This window comes from Rousettus aegyptiacus, unplaced genomic scaffold (genome assembly GCF_014176215.1).
Source record: "Rousettus aegyptiacus isolate mRouAeg1 unplaced genomic scaffold, mRouAeg1.p scaffold_m13_p_5, whole genome shotgun sequence".
Taxonomy (NCBI): domain Eukaryota; kingdom Metazoa; phylum Chordata; class Mammalia; order Chiroptera; family Pteropodidae; genus Rousettus; species Rousettus aegyptiacus.
Window position 1 is genome coordinate 43,860,945 of NW_023416308.1, and position 20,959 is coordinate 43,881,903.

General features: G+C 50.6%; 1 protein-coding gene across 6 annotated transcripts in view; it reads right to left on the reverse strand.

Moving 5' to 3' along the window:
• Positions 1 to 2,824: 2,824 nt before the first annotated feature.
• Positions 2,825 to 20,959, reverse strand: part of ZBTB16 (zinc finger and BTB domain containing 16) — a 178,398-nt gene continuing 160,263 nt past the window's right edge. For all 6 annotated transcript variants that reach the window (XM_016148972.2, XM_016148974.2, XM_036221174.1 and 3 more), the window contains exons 5-7: positions 10,331 to 10,501; positions 5,306 to 5,473; positions 2,825 to 3,161 (exon numbers count right to left, since the gene is read on the reverse strand). In XM_016148972.2, coding sequence (XP_016004458.1) covers positions 2,932 to 3,161; positions 5,306 to 5,473; positions 10,331 to 10,501 — 569 coding nt within the window. In that variant the 3' untranslated portion in view covers positions 2,825 to 2,931. The remainder of the gene's footprint in view (positions 3,162 to 5,305; positions 5,474 to 10,330; positions 10,502 to 20,959) is intronic.

A 20,959-nucleotide genomic window follows, 5' to 3' on the forward strand; every position in this document is an offset into this window, starting at 1 on the left:
CAGGTGCTGACTCAGTACCATCCGATGCTGCACCAGCAGGTTACAACAACACTGCATGATTTAACACACAACCACATACAAATAGCACACGTGCATACACACATACCAAGGGATATTTTGTTGGTGGTAGCGGTGGGGTTTTTTGTTTTTTTGTTTTTTTGTCTTTTCTTTTTCCTATTCACATTACAAAAGGAAAGGGCAAGGTCCTGTGGAACTGACGAAGGGACTAACAAACATTACAAAAATATTACAATTTGTAAATATTAGCTCAACCCTCTCGGCTTTTATGAACAGGGGAGGAAACCCAAGCTGTGCGGGACGGGCGGGGAGAAGTGAGAGGTGTCGGCTAGGTCTCTGGAATAGGTTTTTTTTTTTTTCCTTCCCCATCAAAATTGAATGACATCTTGCTCTTAAAATACTGTTTTCTGGGATTTAGAGATCCCCTGAGGGCCAGCCAGTCCCCCTTTCTTCCCAGAGTGGAGGAGGAGGCAATAGTGCATAATGATTTCTTACAGACTGCTCCTCCCCCACGAGATTCACTCTTTTCACATTATAAACACCACAACTGTTCTAGTCATGCATTTCAAGTTTAACTTTTTTCCTTTCCAAAGCACTAAGTCATTATTATAGTTGCAAAATAGCATCCTCCCTACTTTACCATCCCCAGTGAACAGTCCCCCCAATTCATGTACCCCCAACAACACAACTTTTAAGGCCTTCAGATTTGGCGAGCGAGATTGCAGGGGAGGGCAGGAGGGATGGGGCTAAGGGACAGGGGGTGGTCACAGCAGCACCCGTCCCTCCAACTTCCCTATACTCCTCACAAAAACCCTTCTCCCCAAAACCGCTTCCCTAAACCACTTTTAAAAACCTAAGATAAAAAACGCAGCCACGACTTTCTCAGAGAGAGAAAGGAAAGAAAAAAAAAAAAACTCTTACAAATAAAGCATGAGATGAAACAGAGGGCCCATCCCACAGTGAACACAAATATTACAAATGTGCTTTCCAAAATTCGGGGAGGGGGGGTGGTTGGGAAGAATGGGGAAGCAGAGCAGCAGAATGGGAGGCAGAATGGGGACAAAAGAACTGGACAAACATAAGAGGTAGCTTTCAGAAAAAAACAGCCCCACCCCAACGCAACGCAACCCAAGACTGGCACATCCCTCACCAGCCAAGAAAATAGACCAATTTTGGCAATAATGCACACAGAGGTGGGGCCACACGGCTGCAAGGATCTGAGTAACACAGGCCCCCAGACTCAAGTGACCCAGCCAATTTTAAGAAAGGGAGAATCTTGTCCAGAGTGTTTTAGGCTGACTCGATGCTGGGCATGATGAGTTCATGTTCTGGGCAGAGCCGACAGCGACTCCAGAGTGCCCCCAATACACCGTCTCCCCACCCAGCACATTCAGATCCTGAGTACTCAATCCTTCTGGACAGCTTCTTCCAGCTGGGAGGCTAATCGCTTAAAGATGGGGAGGGCCTTGGCCAGCTGAAGTCTACTAAACCAACTATTAATTTACACACGAAACAAAAAAGCACATCTTTCCCATTCCTCCAACCCCCAACCAAAAAAAAAAAAAAAAAAAGAGATACAGGGGTTAAAAAGCTTATGAGGTCACAAAAAACTGAGGTAATTCAAGTACAATGTGCTAACAGGGGAACAGGGACACAGAAAAAGCAAAACATAACAACACAAGGCCAAAGAGCTTTCCACAACTCTTCATCCTGCTCCTCCTCCTTCTCCCTGTGGCCTGGCGCGGCGGGGGGGGGGGGGGGGGGGGGCGCGGAGGTGCTGTGCAGCTCCCTGGACCTGGGTACCTGGGTTTTCTGCCGAGCTCAACAAGTCTGGGATGTTCAAAGGAGTCCCAGAAAGACTCAACAGCACCTTCCCCTGGCCAGCTACCCTGACCCCTTCTCTAGGTGGAGGGTATGTCTGGAGAAGGACAACCCACATCCCACACTCGGAGGATGAACCCTTTCATGGATTCCTTCTCCTAGAGGCTGATCGGGGTGGTGCGGATTTGTGTTTGTTCAGTGGGATCATATGTACTTAGTTGTTACATTGTTTCATTTGGGAAGCAAAAGCAACCTAGCAGTAATCTCGCTCATGACAGGGCTTGAGAGGGGTATTTCATTTCTACTGTTTTGTGTTCTCAGGAGCTAAGGGTGGGGAGTCCAGGCTCTGGGGTCAGACACAGCTTCCCCACTAGAGAGCGGGAGCTGGAGGGAGACCCTGCCCAATTCGTGAGGGCTTGGTGTCCCCTGGACTTAGAGGAAAGGTGTCAAGGGGAGGCAGGGACAAGGAGCTGGGGAAGATGGCAAGAGCTGCGGGGCTCCCGAAGACGGTGAGGGGACACCCAGATGTGGCAGAGCAAAGGAAAGCAACAGATGAACTGAGTGATGGGAAGGGAAGGAGAGCCCTTCCCCACCCGAATCTGCCCCCTGCAAATTACAGCTGCCATTGTGAGCGTTAACCAGTGACCCAGCACAGCCCCACCCCCTGCAGGCCCCCACTCCTGCACCCCAGCCCCCGTCCTCGGAGGGGTCAGTGAGAGGGCGGCAGGCAGAGTGGTTGGCTCTGACCAGAGGACCCCTCACCCCCATTTCTGGACACAAACAGAGCATCTGGGTGGAGGGAAGAGAAACACCTTCCACCTTCTGAGCTGAACAAAAGCGCCTCCATCCCCACCCAAGAAATCAGGCTAAGCTCCAGCTAGGAGAGGAGGGCGGAGGCCCCACGAAGGGGCAGTGCCCAGGCATCCAGGTCACCTGGAGCCCCAGAGAGAATCCAAGGGCAGACAGCTATCAGGTTTCCTTTTTCTCCTCTTTTTTTTTTTTTCCTTTTTTTTTTTTCCTCCAGTCTTTCCTCGACTTCACCCTACTCTAACTCTTCTCACTCCCACTCCTCCGCCCTCGCCTGGCCTGGCTTCACACGTAGCACAGGTAGAGGTAAGTCTTCTCTATCCTCCAGTCGGGTGGGATCTCCTCGGGCTTGTGGCCTTTCATGTGCTTCTGCATGGAGGAGAGGCTGGGGCAGTACTCCGTGCAGATGGTGCACTGGTAGGGGGAGGCGCCGTTGTGCGTCCTCAGGTGCTTGATCATGGCCGAGTAGTCCCGGGAGCGCTGGTGGCAGAGCTTACACTCGAAGGGCTTCTCGCCTGTGGGAGGAGGACAGAGGGAGAAGCGGTGAGGGCCTCCGCAGAGACACTCTGACCCTCCATGCACCCTTGGGCTTACTGGAGGATGATTGTTAGGTAGCTAGACAGATACGAACAAGAGGGGAACAAAGGAATAGAGGCCCAGCCTGGAGACCGCCCAAAGAACACCATACTGGTCATCAGAGAATGCCTTCTGCATCCCCAGAGAAAAAAGACAGGAGGATTAGTCTTAGCTGGCCTACTAGTTCAGCACTTTCCACTAGAACGTTCCATGATGGAGACTGCACCATCCAATAGGCAGCCACTAGTCACCGATGGCAAGTGAGTGCCTAAAATGTGGCCAGTGCGACTAGGAACTACACTTTTCATGTTGCTTCTCTGTAACTAATTTACAGCCACAGGTAATCTGGTGGCCACTGTATGTAGCACAGCTCAAGGCCCTTGCCCTACCCTTAACTCTCAAAAGGCACAGACCCTCCTCTTCCTGAGAAAAGAAACAGAGGTCCAGAAAAGGGGCAGCAAGGCTCTGAATGGTCCTGGGGATGGCTCTTCAGCACAGTTCCTCCCAGGGAAGCAAGGGGGCGCAGCCTTTTCCAGGCTACAGATGGTGGGGAGCAGGGCTGGGTGAAATTGAGGGAACTTGGTCCTTCAAACATGCTGCGCCTAGGGCTGTCCTGTCACCCAAGGTTCTGAGAACCTGCACTGGATCCTGCCTTCCCCTCTGGGGCTGGAATGGGGGTGGGGCAGAGAACCTGGGAGCGCATGGCCACGCCCTAGCTGTTGCCCGATGACCCTCTTCCTTTTAGAGTCCCCTGGAGCTGAGCACAGGGTATGAGGGAACCTTGTTTAGATACAGTAATTAACTGGCCAGCCATCTCGCTATCGATACTTCTCTGTGCAGAGGGCCCAGCAAATAATGAAGTAATGAACAGCCAAAGTGATCTAACTATCGACCGGCTATTTACAATAGTCACTGCCAATGCATTTAATGATCCACCTGCCAGGTCACATCCCCGACAAGGGGCTAAGGAAGCTCCAGGGCTCTGGGGAATCCTCTGGGTCACTCTAGTAGTCAGCAACGAGCACCCCATTCTCTCCCTGTGGCTGATGCTAGAGGCAAGAAAGCAGAGCCATGACAACACGTATCCTCCGCTACACGACTGCCACTGCCCATACCTCCCCTCCCACAGAGGTCACCTCTCCCCTTTCTCTGCAAAGGACAGCTATGTCCCCTAAGGAAAACTAGGAGGCTTTCTCCTTTGCCAGATTCTACTACCTGCCACTACCTCTTATCCTCAGAGGAAGTCCTTCCAAATGCATGAATACATGCAATACATGAAGTCCTCCCCCCAACCAGTGGTGTGCTGGTGGTTAATGTGTAACAACTGGTTCCCCTCAAAGCCTGGATTTGTAGCATTCGTCTGTGGCCATGCTGTGAATACGTGCACCATGGCAAATGTGAAGCAACCAAGGCGATGCCACTGAACTTGGAGTTGGGGAGAGATGTGCAAAACTGGCTTTCACAAGCAGGTGCAGGCCAGCGCCTGCATTCCACTGCCCCTAACCCCAGCAGCTCTAAACTTCAGGACTGCCTCCACCAGTTCTGTCCTCAGACCCCAGGGAAAACAGAAGCTCACTTTTTTTTTTTTTAATGTAAAAAGGAACATGAAGTCCCTTTGACATAGTAAAACATTATACATGTAGAGGGTTTATTACATATATCTGTTTCTCTGATCTCTGAACCTAACTCTAACTTACAATTTCCCAACCTTCATCATAACCTAACTCTTCTTCTACCTCTCAAATAAAAAATCATCTCAACCTTCAGTCTAGCTAATTGGGTAACCCTAATTCGAGATTCACCAATAAATGTCATCTTGCATGTCATCCATGAACTACTGGTGCAGCTGCCAGGAGTGCTAGTTCGGGCTCATGGAAAGTGTGCTGTGATTGATGAGCGATGTCTGCTTCCGCCTTGCAAGGGGGCACTGACACTCAGGTCAACATACCAACCCTTAACAGAAGACGTCTCTCTGATTCAGCCTCAGACCATCCTCACCTGGGCTACTCTGGGGAACCATCAGTCCACCACCTCCACCCAGGTCCCCAGAGCCGGCTCAGGGGCACTCGCTCGCCCTCAGTACCTGTATGCACCCTATAGTGCGTCTCCAGTTGGTGCTTGAGGCTGAACTTCTTGCCACAGCCATTGCACTCGTAGGGTTTCTCGCCTGTGTGGATGCGTTTGTGGCTCTTGAGCGTGCTCTCATCTCGGAAGCAGCTGCCACAGAACTCACACTCGTACGGGTGGTCGCCTGTGGGGACAAGGGGCTGGTTCAGCTCTTGCCTACCCCTGGCTTAACTTCAGGGGACAGAAGGACAAGTTCAGTGCACCAGGAGGATGAGACTGCCTGCATTCACAGCCTGCAAAGACGACTTAAGGACCCCCAGCCTCTCCCAGCCTCCATAGCATAAACGGGGAACACATATGTTCACACATGTCCATGCTTTACTGTGGCCCAGTGGTTATCCATGGGTCAAGGGCCAGTCCTGGGATAAGAGGGCCCATCTGGTTCATGGATGAACAGCAATCCCCGAAATCAGGCCACCATGAGTGTAGAGCAGATCTGGGTGGCTTTGAGACCATGCTACCTTCTCTTCCTTTCCTCTAGGTCACGGGCAAAAGCCACTCCAGCCTGATTCCCATATCCTCAAAAAAATCCCTCCAATTTTGGAAACGATGAGAACATTGTCCCCAAAACGCCTTCTGCTCTTTCCCTCTTCTAGTTTTACACTGCTCTTCTCCCAGCTTCATTTCCTCTTCTCTCCCCAGCAAACTCCTAGTCATCCTTCAATGCCCAACTCATACATCACCCCCATCTGGAGGTTTCCCATTAGTCCCCCAGGCAAAATGAGTTATGTTTCTCTATCCCCAAAGAGAAAAAAAGTCCAGCATTTTGCTCTTTTAGCAGCAGCAGTATAATTTTTATGGTGCATTCTAATTAAAATGGCCCACATTTTTGTTGCATGTTTACTACTGTACTATGAACTTCACATCGATCATATCACATAACCACTGCAACAATCTTACAAGAAAGATACTATTATTCTCATTTTACAGGTGAGAAAACTGAGATGCTCAGAGATGCTTAAATATGGTCCCCAAGGTCAAATAGCTAGTAAGTAGCCGGGCTGGAATTCAGATTCTGGTCTGGTTCCTGAGTCTGGACATTGGACAGTTCTCAGATTGCTAATTGACATGCTGTATCTGTCACACCCTCCATGCTGCTAGGAAGCACCTCGAGGGTAAAATAGGAGCTTTGTTCATCCTTGTAGCCTCCATACGTAGCACAGGGACCACCCAGAGCCGACACTCAGGAAATGTTGGGTATATGAAACTTGGGGAGAACGGCCTTTTCTCGGCCTGGAACCTATGCCCATCAGCCTGCTCTCTGTGCATTCCGGTTTTATGGCTCCTGGAGGGTGAGCAGTTGGGTTAGGGTGTGGGGGTTAACTATTTTTTTATCTTATACCCAAAGTGGGGGCTTTGGGGAATGAAAGGTAAGGACTTCAGCTACTTATTTATTACAGGAGTGAAGGCACAGACAATAAAGATAGATTGATCACCCCAGACTTTGTTCATGAATATTTAAATATCGCTGATTCGTCTTGTCACTGTAATTACAATTTCTCTGGGCTGCATCTCCAACAACCACAGTTTATGGTAAAGAATGGCCCACTGTATTTCACTTGTCCCTCTGCAGATGTGCGGGGCTGCCAACCGTGTAATGTCCTCTGCATTTCATACATTTTCTTCAGCTGCTGAAGGTTTAAGTCATCCACAATGACCTACGTTTTTTCATTATCCCCATGTCAAACTGCGCTCGTGCCTGGGCATAAATTGTCCTTCTCGTTATAGACTCGCATGCCTGTGCCTTCACTTCCTCTTTAAAATTATATTTTACTCTCTTCTCTCTCTCTCCCCTCTTCAGGCCTCTAACACAAGCTCCCCCCTCTTGAATGCAGGCCCCTGTACCCACATAAATTCTCATCTCTCTGATGGTTCTGAAAGGCTTTAAGGCTCTGTGGGCAGTAGATGCTGAGATCCACCCACTGACGGGCTCTCTCATGGGTAGAAGATCTTCAAGAAGCACCGAGGGCATAGAGGTGCGGGTGGCAGCACTTCCCTCAAGGAGCCGGACAGGAGAAGCTCAAACCGGAGCCACTTCTCGACACTAGTTCCTACCGATCAATGGGGCACTGTGCTGGCTGAGGCCAGGGAGTCCCTCACATGCAAATCTGGGAATGAACGGAGCCCTGGGGTTCTCGACACCTGCCCACCCCCTTGCTGCCAGGGCTGCGCAGACTGCCTGGTCCCCAGCCACCAGCTCTATCCAACCCAAGGCGAGTTAGACGCCTGTGCAGACTCTGATCCTAATCAGCTGTATGCTGACGGAGTGAGGGCCAGTGTGCGTGCACATGCGTGCCACTCTCCGTGTAGACGGCTGCACGCACAGCTCCATCTGACATCCACTCCCCCTCCTTACTAAATCAGCAACGATTACGACTTTAATCAAGGATTCGGTATCCTCATTAAGATATAAATAAATAAATAAAGCGAGGGCCATGTGAGACTTCAGCCGGAGCCGGTAATTAAAATGTCCATCGGCAGCCACCCAGCTGGGGGGAACCAGCGTCTGTGCCTTCTCCCTCTAGAGGGGGACCCTAAGAGTTTAAAAAACAAAGGGTTAAGGCAGAGAGGTTTGTTTGATCAGATTTTTATGAATTTAATTATGAAGTGGATCACATGTTAAACGAGTTTAAATAGGAAATCTCTAGAGTCAGCCCAGGGAAAGGAATAAAAAGAACTTAGGAGGAAAAAGAGTGCGCGCGCGCGCACACACACACACACACACACACACACACACACGGCTTTTGAAGCATGGCAAGCACCTGGCCCAAAATCCTCACCCTGAGAGTTAATCGTGTCAGTGTTGCCATAATGTACACAAAACTGGCTGCAGAACTCAAAATCCAATTTGTGGTATGTTGATTAACTCTGTAGCCTCTTTAATGAGCTTGACATTAAGTGCAGGACAAACGAGACTAATTAGAGCCCCCGCCGGCCTGCCCAGTGCACCTGTGACCCCAGAGATCTGTCCTTACCTGGTGGTTTCCCTGGCGCCGGCCAGGCCCAGTATTGTCCTACCCACTCCAGCCCCATCCCGTCGGTTCCGCGGGCCCTTCCCTAGGGCACAGCTGAGAGTTTATTATATGATGAGCCGTGTGATCAGGGATCCATCAATGCCAAGAGCGCGGCTGGACTAACCTACCAAACACAGCTGCCGATGCTAAACACCAGGCCCCAGCAGTAAATGGGCCAAGAACAACAGAATATTAATGAGGCATCATGTGGGGGTGCGCCCGGCCTGTAAACGGCTTGTGTGTGCAGGGCCTCACTGGTGTGGAAATCGATGGGTGTTTGTATGTGTGTTCAGGCAGTGTACACGTTTCATGTATCCTAGATTAAGCAAGTGCTTCTCCCAAACTATGTCTGGAAACGGCCCCTTCCCACAAGGCCTGAGCCATGATCGACACAGAAGCATGTGGCATTTTGACATCTGAGCTCTTTGAAGGCGGCCCGGGCAGAGCAGGGCATATCCTGGGTAGACTTAGCAGGCTGGAATCATTCAAGTAACATGAAACCAAGAGATTTGACCCAGCAGCGTCCTCAGAAGTAGTTGGAGGTAACTGCTCCTCTTTGATAAGGCTGAATTTGGGGACTCAGTGGAGGAACTGTTAAGAGGAAGGTGCATAAACCTGCAGGGGGTACTTACACAGTCACTTTAAGGAAAGTCCTTATCAGCATTCCTTCTTCCTTAGCCCTTCTTGTCAGGCCCTACTCTCTGAAACCTCCCGCTGTCCTATGCCAGTGATTCTAAATAGTTTGAAGCAAATCCGGTGATACTAAGGTGGTATGCTTCCCTGAACAGAGTGGCATCCAGAAGTGAGAGCCCAGGCAGGCTCCTCGGTGAGGATGCCCACTATCGGCAGGACAGGCTGCTCAGTCCATGATAAATAAAACCACTCCCTGTTCAGCAGAGCCTGCCACCCCATGAAAAGCCTGGTCTGTATATTTAATCCCAGAGCTGTGACAAGACTCAAGAATGAGGGCAGAAAGTGCCCAACTATCCCTATGGAGGCACACAGAGTTTTTGTGCCCTCTCTGAGACATGAACATAAGCCCTATAACAAATCCAGATATAGAGTGTGCCTGTCTTCCTGGTCCCGCCCATCACTACCTCCCGCCCCAGAGCAAGAACACACACAAGTAGAGACACATGCAGACTTAGAAATGGGCAGCCTTTATCCACATATTGTCAGCAAGGACCCAATTTTGTCTTAAAGAAAGGAAAGAATTTAAGTCCTCCATGCCCTTGCTAGGGAATCCGGAGCTGCTACAAGGAAACATATCTCTTGGCCCTCCGGAGTAAGTATCTCAACCCCAAAACTGAGAGGGTGGTGGCCCAGCCCCCTTGACTTACAACCCTCTCCTTCCCCCATCATCTGGAACTGGCTACACAGGAATATTTCATGGCTCACTGTTCACGCCCCTAAACAAGGTTAAGACCCCAGTACAGAAAATGTGCTTCTCTGATTGTGGTGCAATTAGAGCTACTTCAGCAATATCCCCTTAAGAGCCTGAGGCTGACTTTGGGAGTGTGTACCCCCAGGGTGGGGGTCAGGGATAGTAAAGGGTGTAGGGCACACAGATTTAGAGACTAAGTAGGTAGGTTTTTCTCAACATGAGCTTGGGCCCACCTGCCTCAGAATCTCTTAGGAATATTTACCAAATAATGTTGAGTCTTGCATCCCACCCCACACCTGCCAAATCAGTTTCTGAGGGTGGGACCCAAGGCTACATTTCTAATGAGTACCCTTTCTGTTGAGCATGAAGAGATGGAGAATGCAAGGTCCACAAGGTGAGATCAGGAGAAAACTATAAACATTTACTTGCACTATGGAAGCCCCCACCCATCCACCAATGCCCAACCCTTGAGCAAAGAAGGGCTTAAGGCCAATTCTACCCGCCTCGTCACTTTATGTTTTGGGAGGTAAATCCAGACATTGGTTCCCAGAGACCCTGATTCCCTCATCCTGGACTGGCCTACCTGTGTGTGAGCGCAGGTGGCGTTTGAGGGCGGTGTGGCTGGGGAAGGTGCGGTCACACTCGCTGCAGATGTAGCTGCGCACGCCTGCGTGGACCTCCATGTGCTGCTGGAGCGCGCTCTGTGCCTGGAAACGCTTCCCGCACAGCAGACAGAAGACGGCCATGTCTGTGCCTGCGGGAGACAGGAGCGGGAGAGCCTCAGGAGGATGGAGCACAAGGCCGTTCTCTACTCACCCAGGCTGGAGGAATAGCCAGCATCAGGACCAGCAGCCCCGAGCAACCACATTCAGGGGCAAACCCAGAGGTTGCCTGGGACATAGAATGTTTACACAGCATCTAGTATGTGACCCACATACCAGATGGTGGGCAAATCAACTCACTTCTTGCCCTTATGGAACCTAAAGTCTAATGGGAGAAAGAGAGGCATTAATCAGACACGTTGTGGCAGCAAATGTGAGTTGGCAACTGTGAGTGCTGTGTCGAAGGCATGATACTAAGATGGCAGGTTTTAGAGGGACTTTTCAGAGTCTGGGGCAGAAGGTCAGACGTCAGGGTGGCCTCTGTGAGGAACCACAATAACGAAGATAACATCTTCTGGCCATTGTACGAATGTAACTAATTTAAAATCACATCTCCAAAACGTGGGCCCCACGTCCTCACCGTTCAGATGAGGAAAATGAGGCACGGAGAGACTGAGTAAAACTTGTCCAAAGTTCCGTGGAGTTCTTTAGCAACAGAGCTAGGATGCACACCCTGGCACCTGACGTGAGCCCTCTCCTCATGCAGGTCACATCGGACTATTCTTTTAACCACTTCTCCATTCATTAAAGTACACATCTTAAGGATCTATTCATTCAACAAATATTATTTTAGTACCTTCCACAAGTAGGATTCTTTTTGGCACTGGGGGTGTACTATGGAAAACTATACGAAGTCCCTGCTCTCATCACGAATGTTACCCAGCACACCGAGTCAGTCGGGGGGAACATTCCTGGAAGACGAAAGAGCAGCTGTGAACACTAGGCTGGAAAGAAACATGGCAGGTCGGAGAAGCAGACAGAAGAACAGCACAGCTGGGGAAGCAGACAATGAGCAGAGGAGAAGGTCAAAGAAGTAGGCAGGGCCAGGTCGTGTGGGGTCTTGAAAACCATATTAAGAGCTTCAGGTTTCACCCCAAGAGCAATGGGCAATTGTCAAAGGATTTTAAGATAGTGAGTGACAGGAGATTTTCATTTAATTCAGTCCAGTCATGCCCTGTGCAGATCAGAAGCACGGGGAGGTAGGCATCCCACAGCACGCTACAAAGACAGGCTGCCATTTGCTATTTGTTATCAAGCCCCTGCCAGTGGTGCTCTGGAACCATGGCCTTTCTGGGTACAGCACCACCTGAGGGAGCATCTAAACCCTCCCATCTGAGTCCTAACTGGTGGCTCGCTGCCCATCATTTTGGATTCTGTTTCCATAAGAACGTCAGCTCCCCTGGGAAGCCCATCTGCTCACCTCTCTTTGCTGGCATCTGAGAAATACCGCCTTTGCTCAGCCCTGTGTGAGGGACACAAGCAGGAAAGGTGGGCAGGCCTGGCATCTGTCAACCCAATCCAGAGCGGGGAGAGGGACAGAGATTTGGCTGCCAGGGGTTGTGGCCTGTTCAGTGTGGAATCAGGAGGCTCCTGGTGGAAAGCGGGGTAAAAAGAAGGCCAGCATGAAGAACCTGGCTGCCTCCCTCGTCCACCAACGGGGAAGGCAAGTGAGAAGTCTGTTCTCTCCACCTCAGTCCCGCTCGTGGCTGGGTTTGGGATGGACTAGTGGGAAGGTAAAACCTCTTACTCTCCGCTATTCCTTCACCCCTCACACCCACCTTTGCAGACACTTGGAAAACTAGGCACCTGCAACCATGCTCCATCCATACTGCCTGCATCCAGGCCCAGGGCGAGCTGAGCAGGGAGACCGAATACAAGCAAGGGCACACTTTTTGCTCCCGGCCTCAAATAGCAGAAGGGAAGGGAACTGATATAGGTGCTGTGCTAGATGCTTTATGTATGTTGTCATCTCACTTAAAACTTGCTACCCTCCAAGGCGGGCATTCTCAGCCCCCTTTTAATAAATGGGAAAACTGGACAATTAAATAACTTGCCTAAGGTCACACAGTGAGAAAGAGGCAGAGTTGAAATTTGGAAATGCCTAGGTCTGTCTGTTTCAGAAACCACAGGGCTGGGCCCATGTCTGTTTCTGGACTTGCCACCTGTCTGTCCTTCTCCTAGGAGAGCAAGGTAATGACACCAGCAAGCCAGCTCCAACCCAGCTGGTTCAGGAGCACCAATGTATCCAGGGCTTGCTCCAGCAATGCTTAGAGGACCTGGGCAAGAGAAGTGGACTGGAAGTGGAGTCACAGGCATAGCTCTCTGCAGGCTTTCCCAACCCCTGGGAGCCAGCAAAATCTCTGGGAGGTATGGGGCACTCGGCTCCATGTGATCAAGGGGCCACACTGAGGGAAATGACAGAAGCAGACCAAGGGCTGACAGTCCTCAACGTCCAGTCCATTCCAGTCAATACGCCCAGGAGTGGAGGCCATCTGCCCCGTGTTCTGTGTCAGAGCAGTCCTGGCTGCTTCATCCCAAGGACCGTCCCCACCCCTCCACCAGCCTCTCTCTGCCCCCTGACCTCGCCCCACACAGTGAGCCCCGATTAAGCCAGATGTCAAACAACTGCTTTAAATCTGTAAGACAGACAAGCCATGCCCTGTAAGAGCCCAGGTTTCTCCTTGTGCCTCCTCTGAACTCCCCAGGGTGGAAGGAGCCTGGGTCAGGGGGAACATGAACAACATACCCCATAGGATACCCTGAGCCTAAAAAGCCAGGCCCTGAGAAGCTCTGAGGGCCGGTACCACCAGGCAGGGAAGACTGAGGCTTCTGCAGCAGTCTGCCCCCTTGCTTTTCCCGAGGCCTCTGGAAACTGCCCCACTATGCCATCCCCCTCCTTCTCGGGTCCATTCGGCTGACGCAGTGAATATTAACAAGTGTAGACACTGTGCTAGGTGACAAGGGAGATGCCGAGATCATCTGGAGAAATAGGGTCCCAGACCAGTGGGGGACACAGACAAGGATAAGACCAGGTGACTTCAAGAGCTTTGGAGAAGATTCTGAGAGATTTTTTTTTCAGTGGCTTTGAGAAATGAAGGGAATTGAGAAACCAAGGACTAGGAGGCCAGGCAAAAGAGGCAGGCTAAGGAAACGCCACAAGCAAATTTCAGAGCAAGTGGGGACTGAGGCCTGGCGCCGAGGATGGAGATAAGCGGGAAGGTTATTGGAGGTCAGATCACAGAGGGCCCTACCGCCAGGTGGGACAGATCAGACTTCATTTGATGAGCACTGTAGTGCCACAAAAGGAATGGGGTGCTAGTGTGATCCTACCAGTATGTCAGGGCAATGGCCCTTGGGGCAGCATGGGGACCAACAGCAGTGGCAAATGGCTACAAGCAGGGAGAGAAATGATGGCCTTCGTGCTACCACTAAAGGAGGGTGGGGACCAGGCTAGGATAGGGGCTGTGAAGACAGGAGGAGGGGTAGAGAAATGAAATCCAGAAAGGTGGCATGGCAGGACCCCAGGCTTGGGCTCGAGTCTGGAAGCGTACTGTGCTTTAAGTCCCAGATGACCAGCTCTGCATCTGCACCTTGGTGACAGGTTTAAAGTTACACAGCTACCACCTGGAACAAAGCGCCTCCAGTGGTCTCTCTCCCCTTCCTGGGACATCCCATAAGGTGCAGGGCCTCTCCCTGGCCACTGACATACTGCCTGAGGCTCAGAGATGAAGAGAAGGGGGCTCTGAGGCCCTGCATCCATTCTCCCCATTCTTGTATTTGGAGACCAACAGCTGAGAAATGGGAAAAATATATTTTTTAAAAAAAGGAAAGGGCTGGGGGAGACGTGAACGAGACACAAGAAAAGCTATTGGTGTATATAAGTTAAAAATCTTGAGACGATCTGAGTTGTTAAACAATTTGCTATAGTTTCTGCCTAGCTGATTGTCCACATGTATGAGTCAGGGCAGATTCTATTACACTGGGAGATTAAGCAAATAAATACTAGCTTTTGGAAACACATTAAAATGTGGGACTATGGAAATAAAATTATCTAGAAAATTGTATTAGCAATTCATTAGCTGCAGTGAGATGTGTGTGTGTGTGGGGGGGGGGGGCAAGAGGATCCTAGCATCAGGACAGTCTGCTCCCTTCAAAGCCTGAGCCCCTGAGGTACCTGCTGTTCCTTCCTCTGCTAGGAGAGACTCCACTAGGGAGAGGGGAGGAGCCTCCACTGGTTGCGAAAGACCTGCAGAAAGCAAATGGTCAGCATGACACAAGGGAGACAAAAGAAGCACAGGTGTCCTGGCTCTGCAACTTACTTGCCTTGTGACCCTGAGCAAGTCATTGAATTTCTCTGGGCCAGGGTATGCCCATCCCTTGCAATATTGCTGGTGGTTGTTGAGAGTATCAAATGAGATACCCATGTGGAAAAGCTTATAGCTATAAGGAGGTAGCAGAGCGAAAACACCAGCCTGGATGACACCTTTGTCTGAATTAGAGAATAATGCCTCTTCCTCTGGGCAGACACAGATCCCCGCCTGGTACACAGCTCCGGTGAGCAGAGCGGGCTGGATTCCAGCCTCCATCCCCCGTCAGCTGGGCATCCTCCTACAGTGGACAACCTGACTATGGATCACAACAGTCTTGCACAATACACCAGCCTAAGTTGTTTTATCGACACCAGGCTGCTTCTTCCAGGAAGCTGACCCTAGAGAAGGCATCTTGGCTGAGTTATACCACTTAGGACTCAGTGCCAAGAACATCTTCCTCTGAGCTCTCACGATTACAGCATGTAAAACCCTGTGTTACATTTATTTTTGACATCCAGCTCTGCCTACCAATTGTAAGCCCTCCAAAGCAGGAACTATTCTCTTCGTCTTTGTATCCTCAACATAGAACACAGGGCCTGGCAGAGAGTAGGCACTCAATAATTGCATAACGTTTATGAATTAAAGAATAAACAAGGAGCTGTGGGGCAGTCACAAAGAGCAAAGGGGGAACATGGGGTGGCGGACGTCATGGTTCAGAGAGACAGAGGGCTGGAGCTGGGGAAAATGCAGACCAAAGGTAGCCATTTCTGAGAGCTTCCAACAAGACTCTCCTTGGAAATGAGAAATGCAAAGTGACCTACAGACAGCTGATCTCTTTGGGGCACCTCACGTCTGTGTGGTGGGCTGGACAGGACTCTCCAGTTCTGGATCCGAGTCTGAGCTCTGTTGCTTAGAACTGAAGACCCAGACCATAGAAGGACCAGTTTTACTACATCACACAGGGAAACACTTGGAAAACCCTGGTTTTGGCCAAGAGAAGCAGCCCTTCCTGGCTCTGTGACCCTGAGCCAGGTAGCTGCTGCCCTTGGCCTCCTTTCTTTGTCTAGGAAACAACATGCACAACTCAAATGCCCTTTTCAACACCAACTGCATAGTGCTTTTATGAGGCAACTGACAAATGTTTTTGAGTGCATAAACCCTACAAATGGATTTGTTTTCTATCAAATGTGTAAATTTCAATGTAAATCAGACACATAAATTAGCGTTGGCTCAAGGAAATGATTTACCAGGTCAAAGAACAGCACTTCCTCTGCTCTTCTGAAGAAAGGACAGGGGCTCAATCTTAGGCTGGACCTCAAGGGTGTCTGCCTGAAGGGAATTAGAATTAGGAAGGAGGGATGGTGGTGGCAGGTTGAATGAAGAATGGTTCTTAGGTAATGTGGGCAGAGCCCACGCAAATATCCAGGCCCCGCTTCGCATCAATTCTATCTCTGAAGATGGTGACCATACCGCACCCACCCTCCACCCCCACAGTCAGCATAGCCAGTGTTGGCTGCACGGCATGTACGACTCACAGACTCCCAATTTAAAACAAGTTTAAATTTAGACAAAAAAAATGGGAGAAAGCCAAGGCCAGGGTGGAACAGGAGGCAGGAGGGGTGACATGGATGCAGGGTATTTATTTCACTCAGGTGATGACTGGGTCTAAAATTATGAGACACAAAAACCCTCATGTTTACACCTGTACCATTTTCATACCAATTAGCTCTTTAATAGAAAGGAAGGAACAGGATCAGAGGGGTACGCAGCTGGAGGAGATGTTCAGGTGCTACACCTTCTTGGAGCAAGGCTCTTATTATCTCCAGCTATAAGCAGTTTCTTAATCAAAAGAGCTGAGGGATCTAAATATACTCTGGCTTTTTTCGGTAAGCTGGCCGTGACGGCTTCGTGTCCGTGTGCCGGGTCATGTGCGTGTGCACACATGTGAACCATGAATGGGCTTCTCAAGTCCTGCTCCCTATGACCTCACCCAACAAAGGAAGAGCTGCTTCCCTTGCCACCCCCAGCAGCTTGTTCTCCCCAGAGAAAGAAAACACCAAATTTGGGTGTGTGTGAAAGCCTTGATTTAAACGGAACCATCTCCCACCGCCCCCCACCCCCAAATCCTGCAGGCCTATCTTTCTATGTCCTCTGTCCCCCCCAGGACTTCTCTTTTCTAGGACACCATCTCCAGCCCTGGGCAGTCCTTGTAACCATACACCAAAACCGTCACTGAAACGGCCTCCTTTTCCCACTCCCCACCCTTTTCCCGCCTCCTCGAGGCCGTCGTTAAAGGCTGCTAAAGCTGCATCATCCACTGTACAGGAGGAAAGGACAGACACGGACAAGCGCCTGGGGCTGATTCACAACACAGGCAGGAAGGCCCTGTCCACAGCTACAGACGATGGAGAAAGCTAGAGGTGTAGGGGAAAAGGGACGGGGGGCAGGCAAAAAAGAATCAAACGCCCAGTCCACGACATCTGCACGGGTGCCTGCCTTTTGACTCCCCCTGTGCCCTCACTTAGGGCTTGGCTCCTTTTCAAGAGTCTACGAGAGAAAAGGCCAAGAGCTTCCCCACTGGTTGTCTTCTTGGGCATAAGTTGCAGGACCATTTGGGATGAGCTCCTGAATTCCCAGCCTTTCTCAGAAAGCTGCCTACATCCACAATGAGGACCTAACCTGCTCAGACCGAAAAAGTGTCAACCTACTGACCCCTGGAATGATATCTGCTAGAGGGCGGGACCCAAGTCCCCCTGTTTCCTTTACTGCCTACTGCCGCTCTCCCAGGAAGGGGAGAGAAAGCTGAGGAAACATGCTGGGAGGCTTGCAGCAAGCCAAGTTAGCTGCAAGCCTGTACATGGGTGCTTGTCTCCTACATAGAGTCACCTACCACTGGGCACCTTTATCACATGCTCAAGTTACATCTTTCCAAACCAAGCTGGGAGCTAAAAAATTTAGCGTCTAGCTTTCCTGTCCATTTCAACCTTTGTCAGTTCCAGTCTCCTTACCCAGCCCTCCCTACCCCTTTTTCCCTTTCTTTCTTACCTGCTTGGAATCTTAGAAGGCACCTACACATCTATATAACCTTCCATTTTACAAGGGGGAGTGGGAAGTTATGGTTTCATATCGTTAGTCCAGGGAGCTGGAGCAGCGGATTCAAATTTGTTTTAAAACTAAGCCAGGGACCAGTGATTCCATGTCTCAAAGCACACACAGGTAGGTGTGCGCACGCGCACACACACACACACACACACACACACACACCCCCCACTTGGTCTCTTGGGGAATGTGGCAGCATCCTCAGGCAGTGGCTACCAATGCTGGCTTCCAGAAAACCATGTATTTGTTTAGCAGTGAGCTGCAGACACAAGTGCATTTCATTACTTGGCACCTCCAGCTACAGTAAACAAATTTGTCAGCTCACTAGCTCATTAAGGTGCACCCTGGACACGGGGGATTTATTGAGACCTGCACAATAAAAGTAATATGAATGGATTTGCTAATTTTGTCAATCACTCACACAAATGAGCCAAGAGGGAGAGAAAATGAGAGAGGGGGACAAGAAAAGGGGTGGCAAAGAAAGGAAAGGGTAAAAAGGAGGTGGAAAGTTGAATTTGGTCTGCAAGAGAGTAAACGGTTAAGATGGGACCAGATCTGTGCCTAGTTACACGACCACCTCCCCCTCTGATCTACTTCATGCCAGGACACACCTTCTAGAGTGCGCAGGCCCATGGACAGAAAGGTGCCAAGCGGAAACTCAATTTCAAGATGTCAAACCAAGGCCTGGACCCCTGGCAGTGCCACACCAATGGGAACTTGCTCCTCGACTGCACCTGCTCCGCATTGGATAAGGATGAAAAGCCGCACTAGGGAAGCAGCAGGCTCCTCCGCATCGGGAAAGACTAGTTGTGCCTCTTAGTACCTCCCACCTGCAGCCCCTTCCCAGTCTAGCTCCTGGATCCTTCCAAACATTCCAGAATGAATCCAAACTTCTACCACAAGAGCAAGGGAAAGAAGAAGAGTGTGTGTGTGTGTGTGCGTGTGTGTGTGTTGGAGGGGCTCGGGTGGGAAGTAAATCCGGAGAAGTATGTAGCCCTCTGGTCTGTAACTTTCAAAATGACAGCAGGACTGGGGCAAAGGTCATGGGGTCCGAGGCCTTAAGCACCTCCGCCAGCTGTGGCAGTGCAGCCTGGAGCCTGCAGGATGCCTGCCCGTATAAATCAGCGGTAAGCAGCACCCGCTGGGGGCGAGGACAATGGGTCCACGCAGGGGTGGGAGGCAGGACAATGGGACCCGGCCAGTGCGCAGGCCCGGAACAAATGTGCCCTGGCACCACAGGGGCCCCCATTTGTGAAACTAATTGGCCCACGATTGAAAAATTGGACCAACTTCAACAGTCCTGAGAGGAGAGGGTAGGCCCGAAGTCGCCTAACCTAGCCCAGCCCTGGGGGACTCTGGAACAGAAGCTTCTCTCAGGTACTGCCGATTTTGCAAGAGAGAGAAGAGCCTTTGAGCTGAGACCAGTCTGGGAGAAGACGGCTGGGGGCTGGGCCAGGTAGGCACTGTGCTGCCTTGAGGGACCCACTTTGCCTCCCGAGATGCAGAGAACTGCCTTCGCTCAGTTTCTCTACCCTGCTTGTTCTATAAGAAGAAAGTTCTACCCTCTGGGTTCCCGAAGCCAAAGGATTCCCTGCTTCCCTCATTTGGGGGTAGGTGAGTAGCAAACAGACACAGGGCTACAATGCGTTCCTTCCTCAGTGCACCCTCCCTGGCATGTATTCAGCTCTGCACCCTCTGCCCGTGGCTGCGGTGGGAGGCCTGCAGCTCTGCAAGACTGCAGGAGAGCTGGACTGTAAGAAGTTAGGGTCCCTCAGACTCTAACTCAGCTGGTGCTGGAGGTTTCTGGGAAAAGAACTCCTTAAGCATGTGGTGGGAAGTCAGAATGGTGTTTGAAAGGGCAGTCCAGGGCAATCACGTGCTGGTTCTCCTGTCCCACCCTTTCCAGTGACCTTTTACTACAGACTTCTACTTGAAGAGGGGTAGAAGAGTATTAAGCACTGGAATCTTCAGCCAGAAGGCCTATCTTCAAGTCCTGGGTCAGTGACCAGCTTGCTGTACACTCTTGGGTAGGTTATTAAACCTCTCTGAGCCTCAATTTCCTCATCGGAAAAATAAAGGTGGAAGTAAATGCTTCTTGAAGGGTTCCCACCACTCTAGCAGTCAATGGTTCTAGGCCTACTGAAGAGGATGCTAGAAGACTAAAAGGTCCTTTCTCCCACTGAGATGTACGTTAGGCACTTCTCCTTCAAAGTCTGCCTCAACAGCCTTCTTTTAGTTAGAGAATCTCGAGGCTTCAGGAGTTAGAACCTCTGTCTTGAGTTCACAGAGAGACAGTCACAGAGGGCAAGGCAAGGAAAAGACCCAACCTTGACTGATCATTTTCTAGGGGCCAATTCAGGTCTAGCACTCTGAATGCTTCTCAGGCAGCCCTGTGAGACAGGGAGTTTTAGGAAGATGGGGAGAGCAAGACTTCAGAGAACCTGCTAGGTGCTTTTTCTCAGGGACCACCAGTTACCTGCTAGTATCTAAGAACGGGCAATTCTTAAGTCTCTGGGTCTGAGGGCACCTGCAAAACTCTCCGGGCTGGGGGAGGGCCTGGCTCATGGGGTGGGCATCAGGAGCAGGGGCTTTCCCACATCCGCAGCACTGGGGTGACAGAGCAGGCAACCAATGACATGGCACAGAGGGTGAGCTGAGAACCAGACCCTCTGAATCCAGTGGTCCCAGTTCCTTAGCAAGGTGCCCAATACAGAGTAGGCACTTACGTTCTGAGCAGTGTGTCCAGAGCTTTATGGGAGGGCACAGAGGTTCCCCCTGAAGATGAGACCCAATTTCCTTATTTGTATAATAAGTTATTACCAGGTCCCTTTCATCTCTTGTACTGTGCACAAGCCATTTACAGACACTCTCTCCAGTTCCAGGTACCCCCCAAAGTCATCCAGAGGTTTTTGGGGAAGATCTGAGTCTTTTTGAAAAAAAAATAAAGTCGGGGTCTTATTTAAAATTTCCTGTAAACGCCAACATATGCCAGAGACCATAAGGTGGAGGCAGGAGGAGGCCACACAGAAGAGAGGGGACAGATGAAGAGAGAGACAGAGGCAAGACAAAGACCTGGAGAGACAGAATAGGGTGGGGAGAGGGCTGGGGTTGGGAGAGGCAGAAATTCAAAATAAAATGCAA